General features: G+C 38.9%; 1 protein-coding gene and 1 long non-coding RNA gene across 2 annotated transcripts; both read left to right on the top strand.

The window, feature by feature from the left end:
* Positions 1-5651: 5651 nt before the first annotated feature.
* Positions 5652-13612, top strand: LOC149716504 (uncharacterized). The gene is made up of 8 exons (XM_089849308.1): positions 5652-5679; positions 8438-8596; positions 8687-8833; positions 9198-9289; positions 9391-9514; positions 9621-11522; positions 11586-11703; positions 11929-13612. Exon 6 carries the CDS (start codon positions 9882-9884, stop codon positions 11517-11519), a length of 1638 nt encoding a protein of 545 aa, XP_089705434.1. The 5' UTR covers positions 5652-5679; positions 8438-8596; positions 8687-8833; positions 9198-9289; positions 9391-9514; positions 9621-9881; the 3' UTR covers positions 11520-11522; positions 11586-11703; positions 11929-13612.
* Positions 13613-14809: 1197 nt separating this feature from the next.
* Positions 14810-16446, top strand: LOC149716503 (uncharacterized). Its single transcript, XR_016369494.1, has 2 exons — positions 14810-14966; positions 15693-16446. It is a non-coding gene; the product is annotated as an uncharacterized LOC149716503 (long non-coding RNA).
* Positions 16447-16703: the final 257 nt, after the last annotated feature.

Genomic DNA, 16703 nt, shown 5'->3' with positions numbered 1-16703 from the left:
ACAGTAGTAACAGTAGTAACAGTAGTAACAGACTTAGAAATAAGGATAATTTTTAAACTAGTCCTTGGGACCAGTGACCCCCCTAGTGTTCTAAATAATAAACTGGTCTCCGGAGTGGTCCCAGCCTTTGTTCTCCTATAGATTTGCAATTAATAAACTGGTCCCGAGGACCAGTAACCCCCACTTTTTGAATTCAAAAACTAGTCCAAGCAATTAATAAACTGGTTTTGGACCAGTGGACGTGTGCTATTTCTAAGTCTGAGTAACAGTAGTGGCCGGAGTTTTCGCTATCGTTATCGTTATCGTTATATTTTAGCTTAAAAGGAACTCGATAGTACCTAAACGCACCAATAGGGGTAGCTGAGCTCTATTAGAGATTTTATTTTAATTAAAATTTTTTTAGGCGCAGCCGGGATTCGAACCCGGGTCGTTCACGTTGCAGTAAGACACTCTACCCACTATACCACGAGGGCTTGACAATAACAGCGAGTTTTCTTCGTTTAATTTATCTCTAAAGGGTCGGGGATGGGGGGAGGGTACCTCTCTATCTGTGGGGTCGGATACTTTTGAATTTTTATCTGTGGGGTCGGACACTTCTGATTTTTTTTATTTTAGGTTTTATATTTATTTTCTTTTTAGCCACATCGTAGTATACGATGAGGCTCTTAGTTTGACCCGAGCTGTCGTAGTAGTAGTAGTGACCGGGGTTGTCGCTTCGTTATCGTTATATTTTAGCTTAAAAGGAACTCTATATTAAAACAACCCACCCATAGGGGTAACTGGGCTCGGTTAGAGATTTAATTTTAATTAAAATTTTTTTTGGTCGCAGTCGGGATTCGAACCCGGGTCGTTCACGCAGCAGTAAGACACTCTAACCACTATACCACAAGGGCTTGACAATAATAGCGAGTTTTCTTCCTTTAATTTATCTCTAAAGGGTCGGGAATGAGGGAGGGCCCAATTTATTTCTGGGGTTGGATACTTTTGTATTTTTGGGGTCGGATACTTCTGAATTTGTGTCTTTGTGTCTTTTGGTCTTTATATTTCTTTTCTTTATATTTTCTGAATTTGTATCTTTGGGGTTTCTGAATTTGTATCTTTGGGGTTTCTGCATTGGTATCTTTCGGGTCGGATACTTTCAAATTTGTATCTTTCGGGTCGGATACTTCCGAATTTGTATCTTTCGGGTCGTATACTTCCGAATTTGTATCTTTGGGGTCGGATACTTCTGAATTTGTATCTTTGGGGTCGGATACTTCTGAATTTGTATCTTTGGGGTCGGATACTTCTGAATTTGTATCTTTTGGGTCGGATACTTCTGAATTTGTATCTTTAGGGTCGGATACTTCTGAATTTGTATCTTTGGGGTCGGATACTTCTGAATTTGTATCTTTTGGGTCGGATACTTCTGAACTTGTATCTTTAGGGTCGGATACTTCTGAATTTGTATCTTTGGGGTCGGATACTTCTGAATTTGTATCTTTGGGGTCGGATACTTCTGAATTTGTATCTTTGGGGTCGGATACTTCTGAATTTGTATCTTTTGGGTCGGATACTTCTGAATTTGTATCTTTAGGGTCGGATACTTCTGAATTTGTATCTTTAGGGTCGGATACTTCTGAATTTGTATCTTTGGGGTCGGATACTTCTGAATTTGTATCTTTCGGGTCGGATACTACAGACAGGTCTCAGTACTACCATGCCTGTCTAAGCCGATAGAGCACTTTGCACTCGAACAGCTTTACGCCTTTTATCAAAGAAATAATTCACTATATAGACTTCAATCAGGGTTTAGACCAGGCTATTCCACCACAACAAGCATATTTTATCTACTTGAGACAATAGTGAAGGGATTGAGCGAAGGGCGTTATGTGGGCGTGCTCTTCGCGGATCTCAGCAAGGCTTTTGACACCGTTAACCATCGTACTCTTCTTGCCATTCTGGGAGACAAAAACTTATCCATAAACGGAATGAACTGGTTCAGATCATATCTCACAAATAGACAGCAGGCAGTAGCTATTGGCGGAGAGATATCCGCAGACTACGCAGTCACCAGAGGTGTACCTCAAGGAAGTATACTGGGTCCAACTCTGTTTAACACCTACACAAGCGACGTAAACATGCACCTCAATTCTAGCCTGTCTAAGGAATATGCTGATGACAGTGCTCTAATAAACTCTGCTGAAACCATTGAGGACCTAATGGAGGTCATGCGGACTGAAGCACTACTCCTAAAAACTATCCTAGGCGCAAGAAGTCTCATACTCAACGAAACAAAAACGGAATTTATGATACTGTGTCCAAATGGAATATCACTAGCACGAGAGAATAACACTAAGATACCAGGCACTGAAATAAAAAGAGTAACATCATACAAATATCTTGGCGTCATGCTGGACGACACCCTATCCTGGAAACAACATATTGACTATGTCATAAAGAAGACGAACAGCAGACTTGGTATTCTAAGACCGCTCTACTCGGCTTTAGATACTGACACGTTAAACCTACTGTATAAAACATTAATTGAGCCAATTTTCACCTACGGGGACATCTTTTACCACTCGACCAATGAACTTAACCTCAAGAAACTTCAAGTAGCCCATAATAACGGCGCCCGTTTTACAGCTAAACAAAAGAAACGCTCGTCGGCGACGCATTCCCGAAAACAACTAGGATGGCTATCTTTATACCAATTATATCAACGGAATATCCTCATCTTCATGTTTAAGGCACATAAAGGCAAGTGTCCAGAATACCTCATGGACCACCTTACAAAACCAAACGAGATACATAATACCACAACCCGTGGCTCAGCCCTCAATTTCTATGTGGAAAACCTACAGACGTCCCTCCGCAAGAAAAGCCCAAAGCACCGCGGTATAAACTTATGGAATACCCTCAAACCAGAGTTCAAACAGATACAATCAATTGCACAATTTAAATACGAAGTAACCACATGGCTCCAGAGCATCTAACCTGATACCTAACAAGACTGAAGAAATTTTAACTGAACAATTTCTCTCTTTTTAACTTTACATTCCTTTTATTTAATTTAAAACCGACAGGACCTCTTTGTAAACCAGTTTTTCTGAAAGAGCTATCCGAATAAAGCCTTTTTATTATTATTATTATTATTTGTATCTTTGGGGTCGGATACTTCTGAATTTGTATCTTTTGGGTCGGATACTTCTGAATTTGTATCTTTTGGGTCGGATACTTCTGAATTTGTATCTTTAGGGTCGGATACTTCTGAATTTGTATCTTTCGGGTCGGATACTTCTGAATTTGTATCTTTGGGGTCGTACACTCCACCAGACTTCATTAAAGTGGAAGTGGCGACTTTAATTCTTAAAATAACCATTAATAATCTAAATTTTTTAAAGTTAAATGGAAAGAAAGGTATAGCTTGTTATATTTCCCCTTCCCGCGGGCGCCGGCCTTGACTGGCTGAGGCTCCGCTCTGCCCCTACCGGTATTACGGTTATCACTGTTTAGGGTAGGGCATCGAGGGGCTATTCACTCTGATTTTTATGTACGGTAAATCTAAATCGTTTAAGCATTGTAAAAGATAGCGCTATTCACTCATTATGGTATGGTATAGAGGAGTTATCCACTCATTAGGGTAGGGTATAGAGGGGCTATTCACTCGTATGATGTGGCTACTATTACGAGCCCTTGGGCCGTCTTGTTATTTATGTGTTTCGTTCTCGTTCGGTAGCTATCGTCATCTATGTTATGTTTGACTGGAAGGTTTTGGCGGTTAATTCAAATGTGGGTTTAGATAGAGCTAACATAGTGTTAAATGAGCGTTATGCGTTTGATCATTTTAGCATTGCTAAAGGTAATTCGAGGGGATAATCACTAAAATGCGTAATCACTATAACTAAATTTTCTCTTTCAAATGTTTCTAGGCATAAGTCCTTGTTAGAAATTTATAAGATGCGATAAGTGTGAATCGGCATAAGTCTATGTTGTAAACTCATCGAGGGGATTATCACTAAAAACTATCTGTTCTTCGATTCGCCGGAATATTAGAATTACAGCATAAGTAAATTTATACGGTTATAATTTAATCACTGTTTAGAGTAGGGAATCGAGGGGCTATTAACTCTAATTTTATGCACGGTAAATCAATTAAGCATAGAAAAAGATAGCGCTATTCACTCATTAGGGTAAGGTATAGAGGGGTTATCCACTCATTAGGGTAGGGAATAGAGGGGCTATTCACTCGTACGATATGGCTACTATTACGAGCCCTTGGGCCGTCTTGTTAAATTGTAAGGCGAAAGAAAACACCTAGCGTGTTTTCGTAAAGAGAGAGAGGAAACTTTCTATGCCTATGGAAAGTTTCCAAAACCCAAAAAACCCATCCTCGTGTGTAGGAGCGAAAGCTCCGGGCTTTGGTCCCCACGAGACCCCAGATTTGGCTTAGCTCTAAGAGAGAGCACTCGTTGTATTTTTCGACTGAATAAAATGTATCAATGGATTAAGACTTTTTAAACGTTCCCCCAACCGGCTCATTATTTCCTTACGGATAATAATTTAATTTAAATGCTAACTAGCAAGTTATTTTGTAGCGAGGGTTTAAACTAGGCTATGAGCCCCATAACTTTAATTCCCCGCCACAGGGGGGGGCGACATTAACTTTTAATTGGCGTTAACTTAAACGTGCCAAATGGAGGGGGGCGGGAGACTCTTCATATCATATCCTGGCTAAGCTAATGTAAAAGGTATGCGTATTTCAAGTGGTCTGTTATTTTCGTTGACTACCTGTCTTATCTTCAAAATTGATAAACGGAATTAAACTCAAAAATGTTTCGTATCTGGTTAATACTTGGGAAGAATGACACTCTTCACTTTGGAAAGGTGAAGGATTACGAATGATAAAATCATGAAGCCGCGTTGACACTGACAACTGAAACCAGAAGTAAAGATCATTGGTAGTAGATCCTGGCACCAGTGAACAAATTTGAGGATTTTATGCCGCTTGCATCGCGCCTTCACTAGACTGAGAAGAAAATTGGTTGATTTCCAGAAAAATTTCCCACCCCTTCCCCTCATCTTAAAGTCGCGGAACACGGACGAAGCGGGTGCTTGAATCTAGTTCGGCCGTCTACCGCCACGAGCGTCTCACGTTTTGGAGGAAAAATTTTGTAACCGGTACCAGAGGACCAACCGTTGGTGCCTTATCAAGAATATTCACTTTCGCCAAGGGAATAATTTGGTCAGCTTGAGTACTTCTAGTCTCATCTTACTTCTGCTGAAACCCATGACGAGGCTGTCGCGATCGCTTCGAAGGGAGATTTCAAAACGATCAGCGCCAAGTGTGATCTTACCACGAAAAACAATGGAGTCAGTCGCTTCTCTAATCTCCGATAAAAGAACTTATCAAGGTAGATTTATTACTAAGAGTGAGAAAGATAAGTTCAATTCGGGTCAAATTATGCGGATTCGAGATAGAAATGGCGTGACTTAATCTAACAAAGATCACGTGATCCATGAATCACTTGAGGTAGATAAAAGGGGTCACCTTGGTTTCGTTGGATTACAATAGTGTGTCGCAATTTCGACGTTTAAAAAGCGTTGCTCGGGGAGAGGCGAGCGTCAGAAACTCAGAACGGTGCTCATCAATGTGCGAATAGGAACCAGGTCCAACAAACCAGAGACATCAAAATGGTAAGTGATGCAGTTTCGAGTTCTTAAGTAAATTGCGCGACTCACAAAAAATTACTTTTGTACGTGAAAAATAGGATATTTGTTTTGTAGAACTTCAGATCAAATAATAAAGAGTTGTTATAGAATCTCGAGTTTAGGAAAAATGGAACATTGGTTTCGTTTCTGTTTTATAGAATTTCACGAGGATGCCAATTTCCGCATAATTTTCGAGAATCATAGCTCAATTCCGCACAAATTTTTTGGCCCACTTGCGCAGTTTTTACATAGAAATTTTAGTTCACCCTTTTTACCATAACCCATTTCCGCAAAGATTTAGGCTTACAGGATTCGTACAAAATTTTGGGAATGAAATTCCCTGACTTTTCCGGGTTTTCCCTGACTAAACTCCACAAATTTCCCTGACCATTTGCAATAACGTGCATGGCGTGAATATATGAAAACCAATCTAAATTCACTCGAAAAATTTTTGCACGAGTTGATATTGTTATAAAAATAAGCCAATTAATTCGTTTCAATTTAACTTTATCTAAGGAAATACTAAATACCCGGAGCGAGTTCCGCCAATTTCGGGCTCTGCTCGAATCTCAGACAACACATTTTCTGGTCACCCTTATTCGGACTCTAAATTTCCCTCCAATTTATTTTTCCCTGACTTTTCCCTGACATTTTAGGCCCATTTCAATTTCCCTGACTTCTCCAGGTTTTTCAGGTTGTTACGAACCCTGGCTTAGCTTTGGCTTGGTTATAGTGTTGTTAGGTAAGGCTATTCAGCAATAGAGGTTAGCTATTTATTAAACTTGTGATTGGACCATTGCAATATCACCATCGATATAGAAAAGTGTATTGAAAGACGACAGCATTGAAACAAGTGTTTTTTTTTGTTAAATATTAAAACTAAAAGATGCATTTTTAAATTCCGTTTATAAAAACTGCATTATTAAAAAATAAATGCATCGTTAAATAGCATCGAACATTTTACGATCATAAAACTCACATATTGGTTATTTCCGGGCCAATGCGCCAGCGGTTTAAGTTTCAGGGTTTTAAAATGCAATCTACAAGAAAATAAAAAATTTAAAAATAATTTGCTTGCGAACTGTGCTGAAAGGGGTTTATGGGTTTTTAATGTGTCAAAAATAGAACTGCGCGGAAACGGGCCACCTCCGAATTTCAGATGAGAAAATAATGAGGTTTTATAGGAGTAAAATTCCGCACACTGTAGGACTATTGTTGTAGAAGATCTATCGAACTTTCGTGGGGAAAGTAACGTGGGAAATTGGTGGGATATGGTGATTGAAAATGGAATTCGATAGCTTCTGTTCAAGGGACAATTCTCCATTTTAAGGCTAAACTTTATCGTTTAGCTCTCGCACATTCAAAATACAGTTTTGTTCAATAAATATCATTTATTCAAGGTTGATTATCGGATAATTTGTTAAAATTAAGGTGCGGAAGTTAAATAAAATATTTATTTTCCATGTTTTATGTTTATATTTTACCCTTCATATTATAGGTTTGGTTTGGTTATATTTTTCGATATTTTATGGTATTTGGTGGCTAGGATTAAGGAACTGGTCGGGTGGTTTTTATGCTCATGAAAATATTGATTTAAGTTAGTTTCCGCCGCGACTTAAATGTAATTAATTATCATATAATTAACCTCCAAGGAATGATATTTATCGGAAAAACTATTTTGATTGTGCGAGCTAAACCGTAAAGTTTTTCACAATTAAATCGTAACATTTTAAATACGTTTATTACCTATAATTACGGTGCCTTAGATAAGTGAAAAGTCTACGAGAAATAATCCTTGGGTTTAAGCCTAATCTAAGGCTTAATTTCGTTGCTAAGCCTAGTTTGAAACTTTGAATTGAAGCGCGCCAGGGGCTGGCTCTCGACCTCTTACGTCATTTTGACGAGGAATTGAAAAGAAATAATTTCCGCGCATTGCGATTTTAACAATCGATTAGTGGGCGAAAGCGAGTTTTAAATTATTTAAAAGAATTCGAATCTCGGTGAAATGTTGAGCGATTTTAAAGAAACTTGTCTTATTTTAAAGATAAATAGACCCCCCTAGTCACCTACCCTTAAAATGTACTTGAAAAGTGCATTTAAAAACCGGCTCGCCCATTTAAGTCCTAGAGACAGTCAGCCAATAATTATTTCGAGGCCAATAAGAGACTACTTCGGGTCACACACGCTTCTTATATTATGAAAATCAATTGTGACTAATTCCGCCTTTTTGAAATTGGAAAGTTGATCCGTAATTATGACGATGCAGAAACGCGTGTTATCATGGTGTTAGTGACATAATTTTCGTCATCCACAAACTTGAAATGCGAAAACCCCAAATTTCAAGATTTCAAAGTGTTTTTTCTGTGTTTTCCCTCATATTTAATTATTTATCAAACATATTTTTGCAATCAGAAGAGTTTAAACCCTCAATAAAGTAAGGTTTTCCTTAGATCTGAGATAATTTTTAAACCACGTCGCTATTCCTTTAAATAGTTGGGAAATTAAGCCAATTAAATTTCCATAAACAAACAATAACCTTTGCGCATGTTGTGTCTAAAAACGGAATGAATAGTAGCCGACGAAAATCAGTCCAAAAAATGGTAGGCCAAAAGTCTGGCAGCATTGCACCTCCAAAAATAGCGCTAGGTTTAAGCGACTGCCGTGGGGGCGGTGTTACTTCAATATGGACCACGACCATTGGTACCGATTCTTTGATTAAAGTGGTTGAATTGGAAATTTTCAGGATTTGGGAGCTGGTTGATGGGGGAGTGGCACTTAATTGTCATTCGGGAACGTCAAAAAGCAGCGAATGAGGACACGAGCTTAGAGTAGTTGGTCCGCTCCAAGGAACGGCGGAGTGAAACGCCCCTCGAAATTTCCCATAAAGAAACAGTCTTTCCATGTAACTTCATCAAATTCTTCAAAGTTCTTTCTTGATTTATGGTTTTGCATTTTATTAATGGCGCCCATTTCAATCTTTTCCTAATTGCAGGTGGTCGTTCCTTCTCGGCAGTGTCAAGGAAGGCGCCCAAACTCATTCAAAGTGGAACAGTCGAGAGACTGAGATCGATGTGCTAAAGTTTATTTTCAAATTATCTTCTTATCTTTAATCTCAATCGACGACAACGAAATTCAAAAGGTAGAACTTGATCATGGAAAAGTTCAGTTCGGGAAAACAACTTGTTCAGGGTTACCACTAAATTCCCAGATTCCCCAAATGATTCCTTCAATTTTATTTCCCTAATTATTCTTTAGCTCAAAAGCTATTTGTCCAGTCAATAAGGATATTTCTTAAGAATGTTACTGAGTTATAAACAGTCAACTCTTCATTTGAACAAATATCTTTTAAACACAAATTTATCGCGCAATTTTACAATTCTCGTAAACCCAAGAACTGTTGTCAAGTTTTGTTTTCCACTGAAATCAAATTGCCTTCCCTGGCTAGAATATTTTTAATTTCGAGGTATTTTGGCGGTCAATTACAAAACTCATATATATTCCAGGGATTTCAATGACCCGCGGCCATCTATAATACGCGCACCATGAAACAACGGAGTCTTCGGCCTCTCTAAACTCCGTCAAAGTCATTTTCCAGGTAATTTCACGACCGAGACAAATTCAGTCCGGGCAAACTACGTCGAAACGAGAAATTGCGGATGTTGAGGGTTCCAAATCACTGATTCATCTGTCTTACAGCGGACGACCATTTCTCGAGTTGGGAAAAGAAGAACAAGAATTTGAGGCCAATGGCGACATTTTCCCCTTAAAAACACCGACGCGCAGGTGAAAGTTCCCACCCTGATGGGCCATTTCAATTCAAGTGAGTGGAGTTTAAATTTCCATAGCTATCAATTGATAAATTTTAGATGAAATATGCTAGAGCTCTTCAATGTTTGGTTTTGAAGGCGTATCTTTAATGTTTTTAGACTCGAAATGCGAACGCGCTGAATTGAAATGAGCTCCAACCGACAACGAGGAACAAGATGGAGCTCCCGAACACTGTTACTTCCCTGTCCCTGACGTCAACACCCATTAGTGTACTTTCCCGTGTAAATACGGGAATGTGTTGGGAGGAACAATGTCCCGAATTACGCAGTCATAAATCAGCCACACTTGAAATTGAGGTCCACAATCGCCCTCTCGAAATGAAACAAGAACTTTCTTAGGAATTAAACTCTTGGAATCTGATGGCGGTGTTCAGGAGGATACTAGGCATTCCGAATATACTCGAAGCTTCGCGGGATGGTGACGTAAATAGAGTAAAGACATTATTGGCGAGAGGGGAAGACCCCGACAAGGAGGGGGAAAATGGTTTCACGGCTTTACACTTCGCTTCCGAAAATGGACGTGTAGAAATCGTCACACTACTTCTTGAAAAGGGAGCTCGAATTGGGGCCATCGACAATGAAGGCAGAACACCCTTATACTTGGCATCACAGGAAGGCAAATTGGATGTCGTCAGACACCTGCTGGAAAATGGGGCGCAAGTCAATCAGGCCCATAAAGATGGCTTCACACCCTTGTACATCGCTTCCCATAATGGTCACTTGGATGTAGTCACCCACTTGATCCAAAATGGGGCGCAAGTCAATCAGGCACAGGTGGATGGCTGGACACCCTTGTTAACCGCTTCGTATGAGGGTCACTTGGACGTCGTCACATACTTGATCAAAAACGGGGCGCAAGTTAATCAGGCCAATAATAATGGCGTCACACCCTTGCACTTCGCTTCCCAGAATGGTCATTTGAATGTCGTCACTCACTTGATCCAAAATGGGGCGCAAGTCAATCAGGCAGAGGAAGATGGCGACACACCCTTGTACGTCGCTTCCTATAAAGGTCACTTGAATGTCGTCACCCACTTGATCCAAAATGGGGCGCAAGTCAATCAGGCCAATAATAATGGCTTCACACCCTTGTACGTCGCTTCCCATAAAGGTAACTTGGACGTCGTCGGATTGTTGCTGGAAAACGACGCCGACGTTCACTTGACTAACAATGATGGCCGAACCGCCTTGCCCTACGCGAAAGATTCCGTTAAAAAACAAATTGAAAAATTATTTGAACAACACGAAAAAAGGAAGGTGAAAGAAAGAGAAATTTCGAATGAAGGAGCGAAGAGTGGGGCGGCGGAATCGAGATCCGGTCAAACAGAAAAGTCAAGTGAGAGCGAACGGGAGGAAGAGATTTGGAAACTTCGAGCGGGTGTATCGAGCTTGAACGAACAAGTGACCAAACTGGAAGGCCAACTGTCAAGGGTCAAGAGTGAGAAAGAGGAGTCGGACAAAGAGAAAGCGGCAAAGATTGACGAATTGAAGCGAGAACGATTGGAACTAACGAGCCGACTGAACAGATCTCTGACCAACACTGCGGGCTCCTCGAGCGACGACATCAACATCCAAGAACAAGTTACGGTCGAACTGACAGAGTCCTTAAGTAAGAGGAATCAACTCATCGCGTCTCTCTTGGCCGAAAAAGACAGCTACGATCGGAAAAAGGAGGCCGAAATAAAGGAACTGAGAAATCGGCTGGAAACGAAAATCTCCGAGAGGGAGGCCGAAATAGCTTGTCTGAAGGCAATCATTCGGCAACTCGAGAACCAGGTCGAAGAATTGACCAGTCGCAACACGGAGCTGAGTGACCACAACACGGAGCTGACCGATCGCAACGCGGTGCTGAGTGATGAAAACAAGAAACTTGTCATTGAGATCGAAAGCCTACGTAAACTGATTAGTCAACTGAACACAGAAATAATCACCACCAATTTCTACGGGACGGTGAACGTATCCGTGCAAGGCGGACAAGGGAATAACATCAACTTCTAAATGGTGAGTTTAGATCAAACTATGCAATCCATTGATAAAAATAATTTATGGCGCAACTGAACATAGAGAAAAACCTTACCAACGTCTACGCCCCAGTACAAGTAATCAACCACAACTACGCGGCCGACGCCGGACAAGCCAACATCAACATCTCATCGGACAAGCGTTGAATTTCATCTAAATGGTGAGTTGAGGTGCGTTCAAACTGTGCGATATTTCCTTGTTTCACACAACTAAAGTCGTAACCAAAATTAACAAATACTGAATGGTGTTTGCAATGCACCCAAATAATAAAATATATTTTAAAAATAACACACCAAACGTAACATTGTTCGTCGAGTCTTTTATGCGAGGGAAGACAAACAACTTTGAACTTATCATAATGACGCGTTCATTCCTTTCTTTTTAGGATCAATGTCGCTAATGATATCTGTTGCGGAGCGGAGAAGAAGGAACCTGTATGCGCACACCTGCACCATTCCAGACGTCAAACGCCACAAATTTAAGGACTTCAAGTCATCGTAGCGTCAGAAGTCCAGACGGATGAGGTCGAGATATCATTTGCAAATGAAGGGAAATGAACATTATGAATTTGAGCGAGTGTAGGACCACGGGAAAGAACTACATTTCCAATTTTGACCCCCTATCCTAAGAGAAGCAAAGTGACCGCACCAACTCAGGAAGCCTGACCTCGGGGAAGGGGAAACCTCATTCAACCCACCAACCTTACCCCTCATCTAACCCAACCTCATAATTAACCTAAACCTAATATTTACCATTATCCAAACCTACCTACCCCATCTTCTACTGAGGAGACAGGCTCTGCTTTTGAAAAAACATTGTGGTCAAGCACAACATGTAAAGGTTGTTAAAGGGGAAATGGACAGACCACCATTATTAAATCTCTTTAGATTATAGTGGACAGTTCACTCTCCCTTTGAGTATCTTCTCTCAGTTCTTTCTCGTGGTTCCTTTCACTTTCCCTTCATCTGGAATTGTTGTCGACCACTGTCCCGACAACTGGACACCACCTTCTTCCCCCGACTAAACGGTGTCCGCGATAGAGTCTTCCCTCTTCTACACTTTGACCACAAACGACCTTTGACCTTCCTCATTATGGGACTGCCTTCCAGTGAGTCACCAACTTGCGTTATTCATTTCCTCAGTTCGGGATTCGACAATTTGACGAATTGACGCCATATTCAATTTATTAGTCTTTATTTATTTTGAACAATTTCAAGAATTAGTGACGAGATTCACAAACAATTAAAACCATTTACGGATTTTAAAATATTTAAATGAGTTTTCAACATTTTATTAATTTGTGTCGCGAGTCTTGGTGAACCTTTTCAAGAACTTCCCGTTAAAGGTTTCGCGATAATTCCGGACCAAATAACTCAATCATTTCGAATTAAATTTTTCGCCAAATATTACAACCTTGTAAATAATTGATAAACTTTTTTATTCGCAAATGCAACGAAGACTTTATTTTCCGTTCATTTTAAATAACGCCTAGTGAACTTAAAGGGGCTGGCCGGAGCTGTTGGGGTGAAGGGGGGGGGGTCAAACTGTTGGTTAGCATATTCCTTATGGCCAAAGAGCTGGGTGTTTTCCCACTGAACTAAGGGCGGTCTCCCCCCGAACAGCACCGAATAGCCCCTTTAATGGACATTTTCAAGAACGAAAGAATCAAATTATTTGCGAAATTTATTTATCTTTTCTCATGAATTTACCAGTTTTTTTCTATGAAAATTAAAATTTATTTTTCGTAACGATTAAATTTAATTTAAAGAGATAGGAAAGCAAAAATCAAAACTTAAATTTTGTATCAAAGAAGAATTCAACAAATTTTATTATTTTCTCAATGTTTAATGTTTTCAATTATTTCGAACCCTTTATTTATTGTTGCTGAAATTGAGCGCTACTATCCCTTGAGTTCCCTGGGATTTTCCAAAATATTCCAGGACTTTTTTGAATTATCGTGGAATTAATTATTTCCAATGTTATTTTTAAGTTTAATTTTTGGTGAAATTATAATTTTAATTCTGTCAATTTTAAACCCAAGGTCCTTGCGCCTAACCTAATCTAAACTTGGCAAGGGCGGACCTATTCTTCCAATTTTAATAAAAAAAGTGTCTTTGATAACAAAGCCTTGAACTTTAAAAGATGTGGTCTAAATCATTTGGGTGAAGTAAGGGATATTACACAAATTCAGTTTTAAAGGCAACATAAATTACTTGAAAGAATTAGGCCTACTTATCACGTTTCTTTTTTCACCAAAATCTTTCATTTAACGAAAATATTTTTCAACCAAAAAGAGAAAGAACTATGAGGGACTTTTCCTATGTACTTTTCACATTTTTCTATGAAATGTGGTTCTCGGAAGAACATGGGCTCTTCCCGGATAGTGGTGAGTCATGGGGGCTTAGGTGAAGAGAGAGTGCCGCTTGAAGAAAACATTTTCTTTATAAATGTTATTTTTCAGTGGTTTCTAGCTATTTTGAGGGTGCTGAACGCAACACGAATATGGACAAGTGCCCTCTAAACTGCACTTGATTCATTTTCCTTTCTTAAGGGTCACGTCCAGCGAAACCAAGAATGATGATGGGGGTGGGAAGGGATGCGAAATCTGAGAGAAATCGGCCTGCGCGTCTCCAGTCCGAACGTAGCCTGTCCGGGGTTAGTTCCCGCCGCCTCTAAATTACAACCAGCATCTCATTGGTTCTTGAAATCTCACGTCAGCGCGACGCGAATGACGAAAATTTTGTATTTTCCGACTGAGGAGAGTGTAGCGAAATAGCCCGGCCTCCTTTTACGCACCCCCCCCCCTGTATTTTGAAAGGGGGACTGACACTATGGCGCCCGGTGAATACTTAGGCATCTTATACCTTCTCCCTAATAAACTAAATATCACTTCTTGGTATAATGTTATGATAGCTAAATTTTTCCTTTAAAAATAGTCTAAATTTTAAATGTAAAAATTGGTCTAAAAATTGGGTACAAAAAAATTAAATTTGAAAGCTAATTTTCAACTTTGATATTTTTTAATATAGAAAGATTAGTTTTTCTCCCAATCTGTAATATTTTTATACTGAAAGTAATGAATGCTTAGTTAAAAAATATAGTTAAAATCGGAAGCTTTTAAACAAAAATTTTCTTATTGTCGAATTCTACGCGGACCCAAATGGTCACAGACTTAAGCCCTCTACAAATTAGAATGATAGCTCCGGAAGAGCAAACTTTATTCTACTAATTAGATAATTTAATATAAAGTTACCTCAAACTGGATTTATAATGAAATAAGTTAATCTTGTTTAAAAAGTTTTTATTAAATTTCAAGTAACAAATATAGCTCTCCCACTGTGCGCGACACGCTATTCGATGAAAATATTAGGCCTAAGTTGCCACAACGTGAAGGAGAAAAGCCTGGAAAATCAGCAGATATCAGTAAGTTTTAACGAAGTCAAGGAATAAGGCTGGAATAAAATATCTAGAGTTTTCCAACGTTGGCTAAAAACTAGAGGAAATCTTAAGGTTTCTATCTGGTAGTATTATCCTTTTTACCACTCCGGGTGACGATGACGACACTGAGAGGTATTAAACTGGACGTGTCTTTGTTCGGTCTGTCACCTCGTTTATAGTTGACAAATTTTAGCAAACTTGTTCGCAATATCCGGACCGCTTTCGCAATTCACAGAAAGCAATATTTACATCTACTCAATTGTTATCGTTAGGGTTAAGATGTACGCGGCGATCGGGTAGGGTTACGAGAAACGTCTAGCCCCCTCCCAATGGCAGTTCTTCCACCAAAGGTTCACGCAATTGCGCTATTTATTACCCCCTTATCTGGAATCAATCGCTTTATTTAGCCTAAATTTCCAAAAATTGTTAAAGAGGCATAGCTAGAATTGAAACGTCAACAAAAGAGCTATGTTTAAAATGATTTTAGGAATAAAGATTCTTAGAACGATTTAACTAGAAGTAAGGAAAATTACTGACGATTAAAATAATTAATATCAATTATATTTATTTATTTTTTTAAGAAAAACCTCTTAAGTGGGTAGATAGCCCTCGTCTCGACTCGGAGGTTTATTTTGGTTAAATTGGGAGTTACAATGTCTACATTTTATTTAAAATTAATTTATATCATGAATTTTAATTTTTTTCTTCCAGTTGGTAAATGAATTTATATTGATATCCAATCTACGAGTATGCCTCCTAAAGGGAAAAGGCACTCTTGCGGCCATTGTCAAGATAGTTTTCCGACTAAATCAAAGCTCCAAGCTCATTTACTGACGCATGCTGAATCGCAAAATGTTGTTGAATCAACATGACTTCTTCCACCTTGGCAAAAAGAGGATTAACATGGCGTGCTGCTAATAAATCTACTGCTGTCGCGACACTTGCCGATTCTGTTCGTCAGAATCTGCCACCACCAATTACCGCTGCCATTTCAAAAAAACAACGCGACGCCGCTGCCAACAAAGATGTTAAAGATGAGCTGGAGTCTGCAAAGTTTAGAAAATTTAAATGCAACAAATGTGACAGACAATTCACAACTTCTGGTTCGCGCAAAAGACAACAAGCGGGATGTAAAGCGACCACTAAGGTATAAACCAAGTTAGAAGGACCACTCAACCGGGTCACTAATTTGCAATCATGACAAACTTTTAACCCTTTCTTTAACAGGTAGTTCAGTTAAACGAAGATGACACGGAATCGGACGATTTCGAGGATATAGAATCTGTCCCGTCTTCCTATTTTATTCCATTTTATTCTATTTTATTCCATTTTATTCCATTTTATTCTATTTTATTCCATTTTATTCCATTTTATTCCATTTTATTCCATTTTATTCCATTTTATTCCATTTTATTCCATTTTATTCTATTTTATTCCATTTTATTCTATTTTATTCCATTTTATTCTATTTTATTCCATTTTATTCTATTTTATTTTATTTTTTTTTTAATTTTATTTTTTTTACGGCGAAAAAAATACACCCAAGAAATCCAAACAACATTTTATTCTATTTTATTCTTTTTTATCCCAGATCCTGTTGATCAAAATTGATTCCCAATTATATGACATTTTATTTTATTTTATTATATTTCTTTAATTGAACTTTCATTCATTTTATTTCTCCTCATCTCGGATTTTATGGGAATTTCAATTTTAGAAATA

This window comes from Phalangium opilio, unplaced genomic scaffold (genome assembly GCF_054372755.1).
Source record: "Phalangium opilio isolate 3A_F unplaced genomic scaffold, DU_Popi_V2 ptg000009l_1, whole genome shotgun sequence".
NCBI lineage: Eukaryota > Metazoa > Arthropoda > Arachnida > Opiliones > Phalangiidae > Phalangium > Phalangium opilio.
This window is presented reverse-complemented; position numbering and strand designations above follow the sequence as displayed.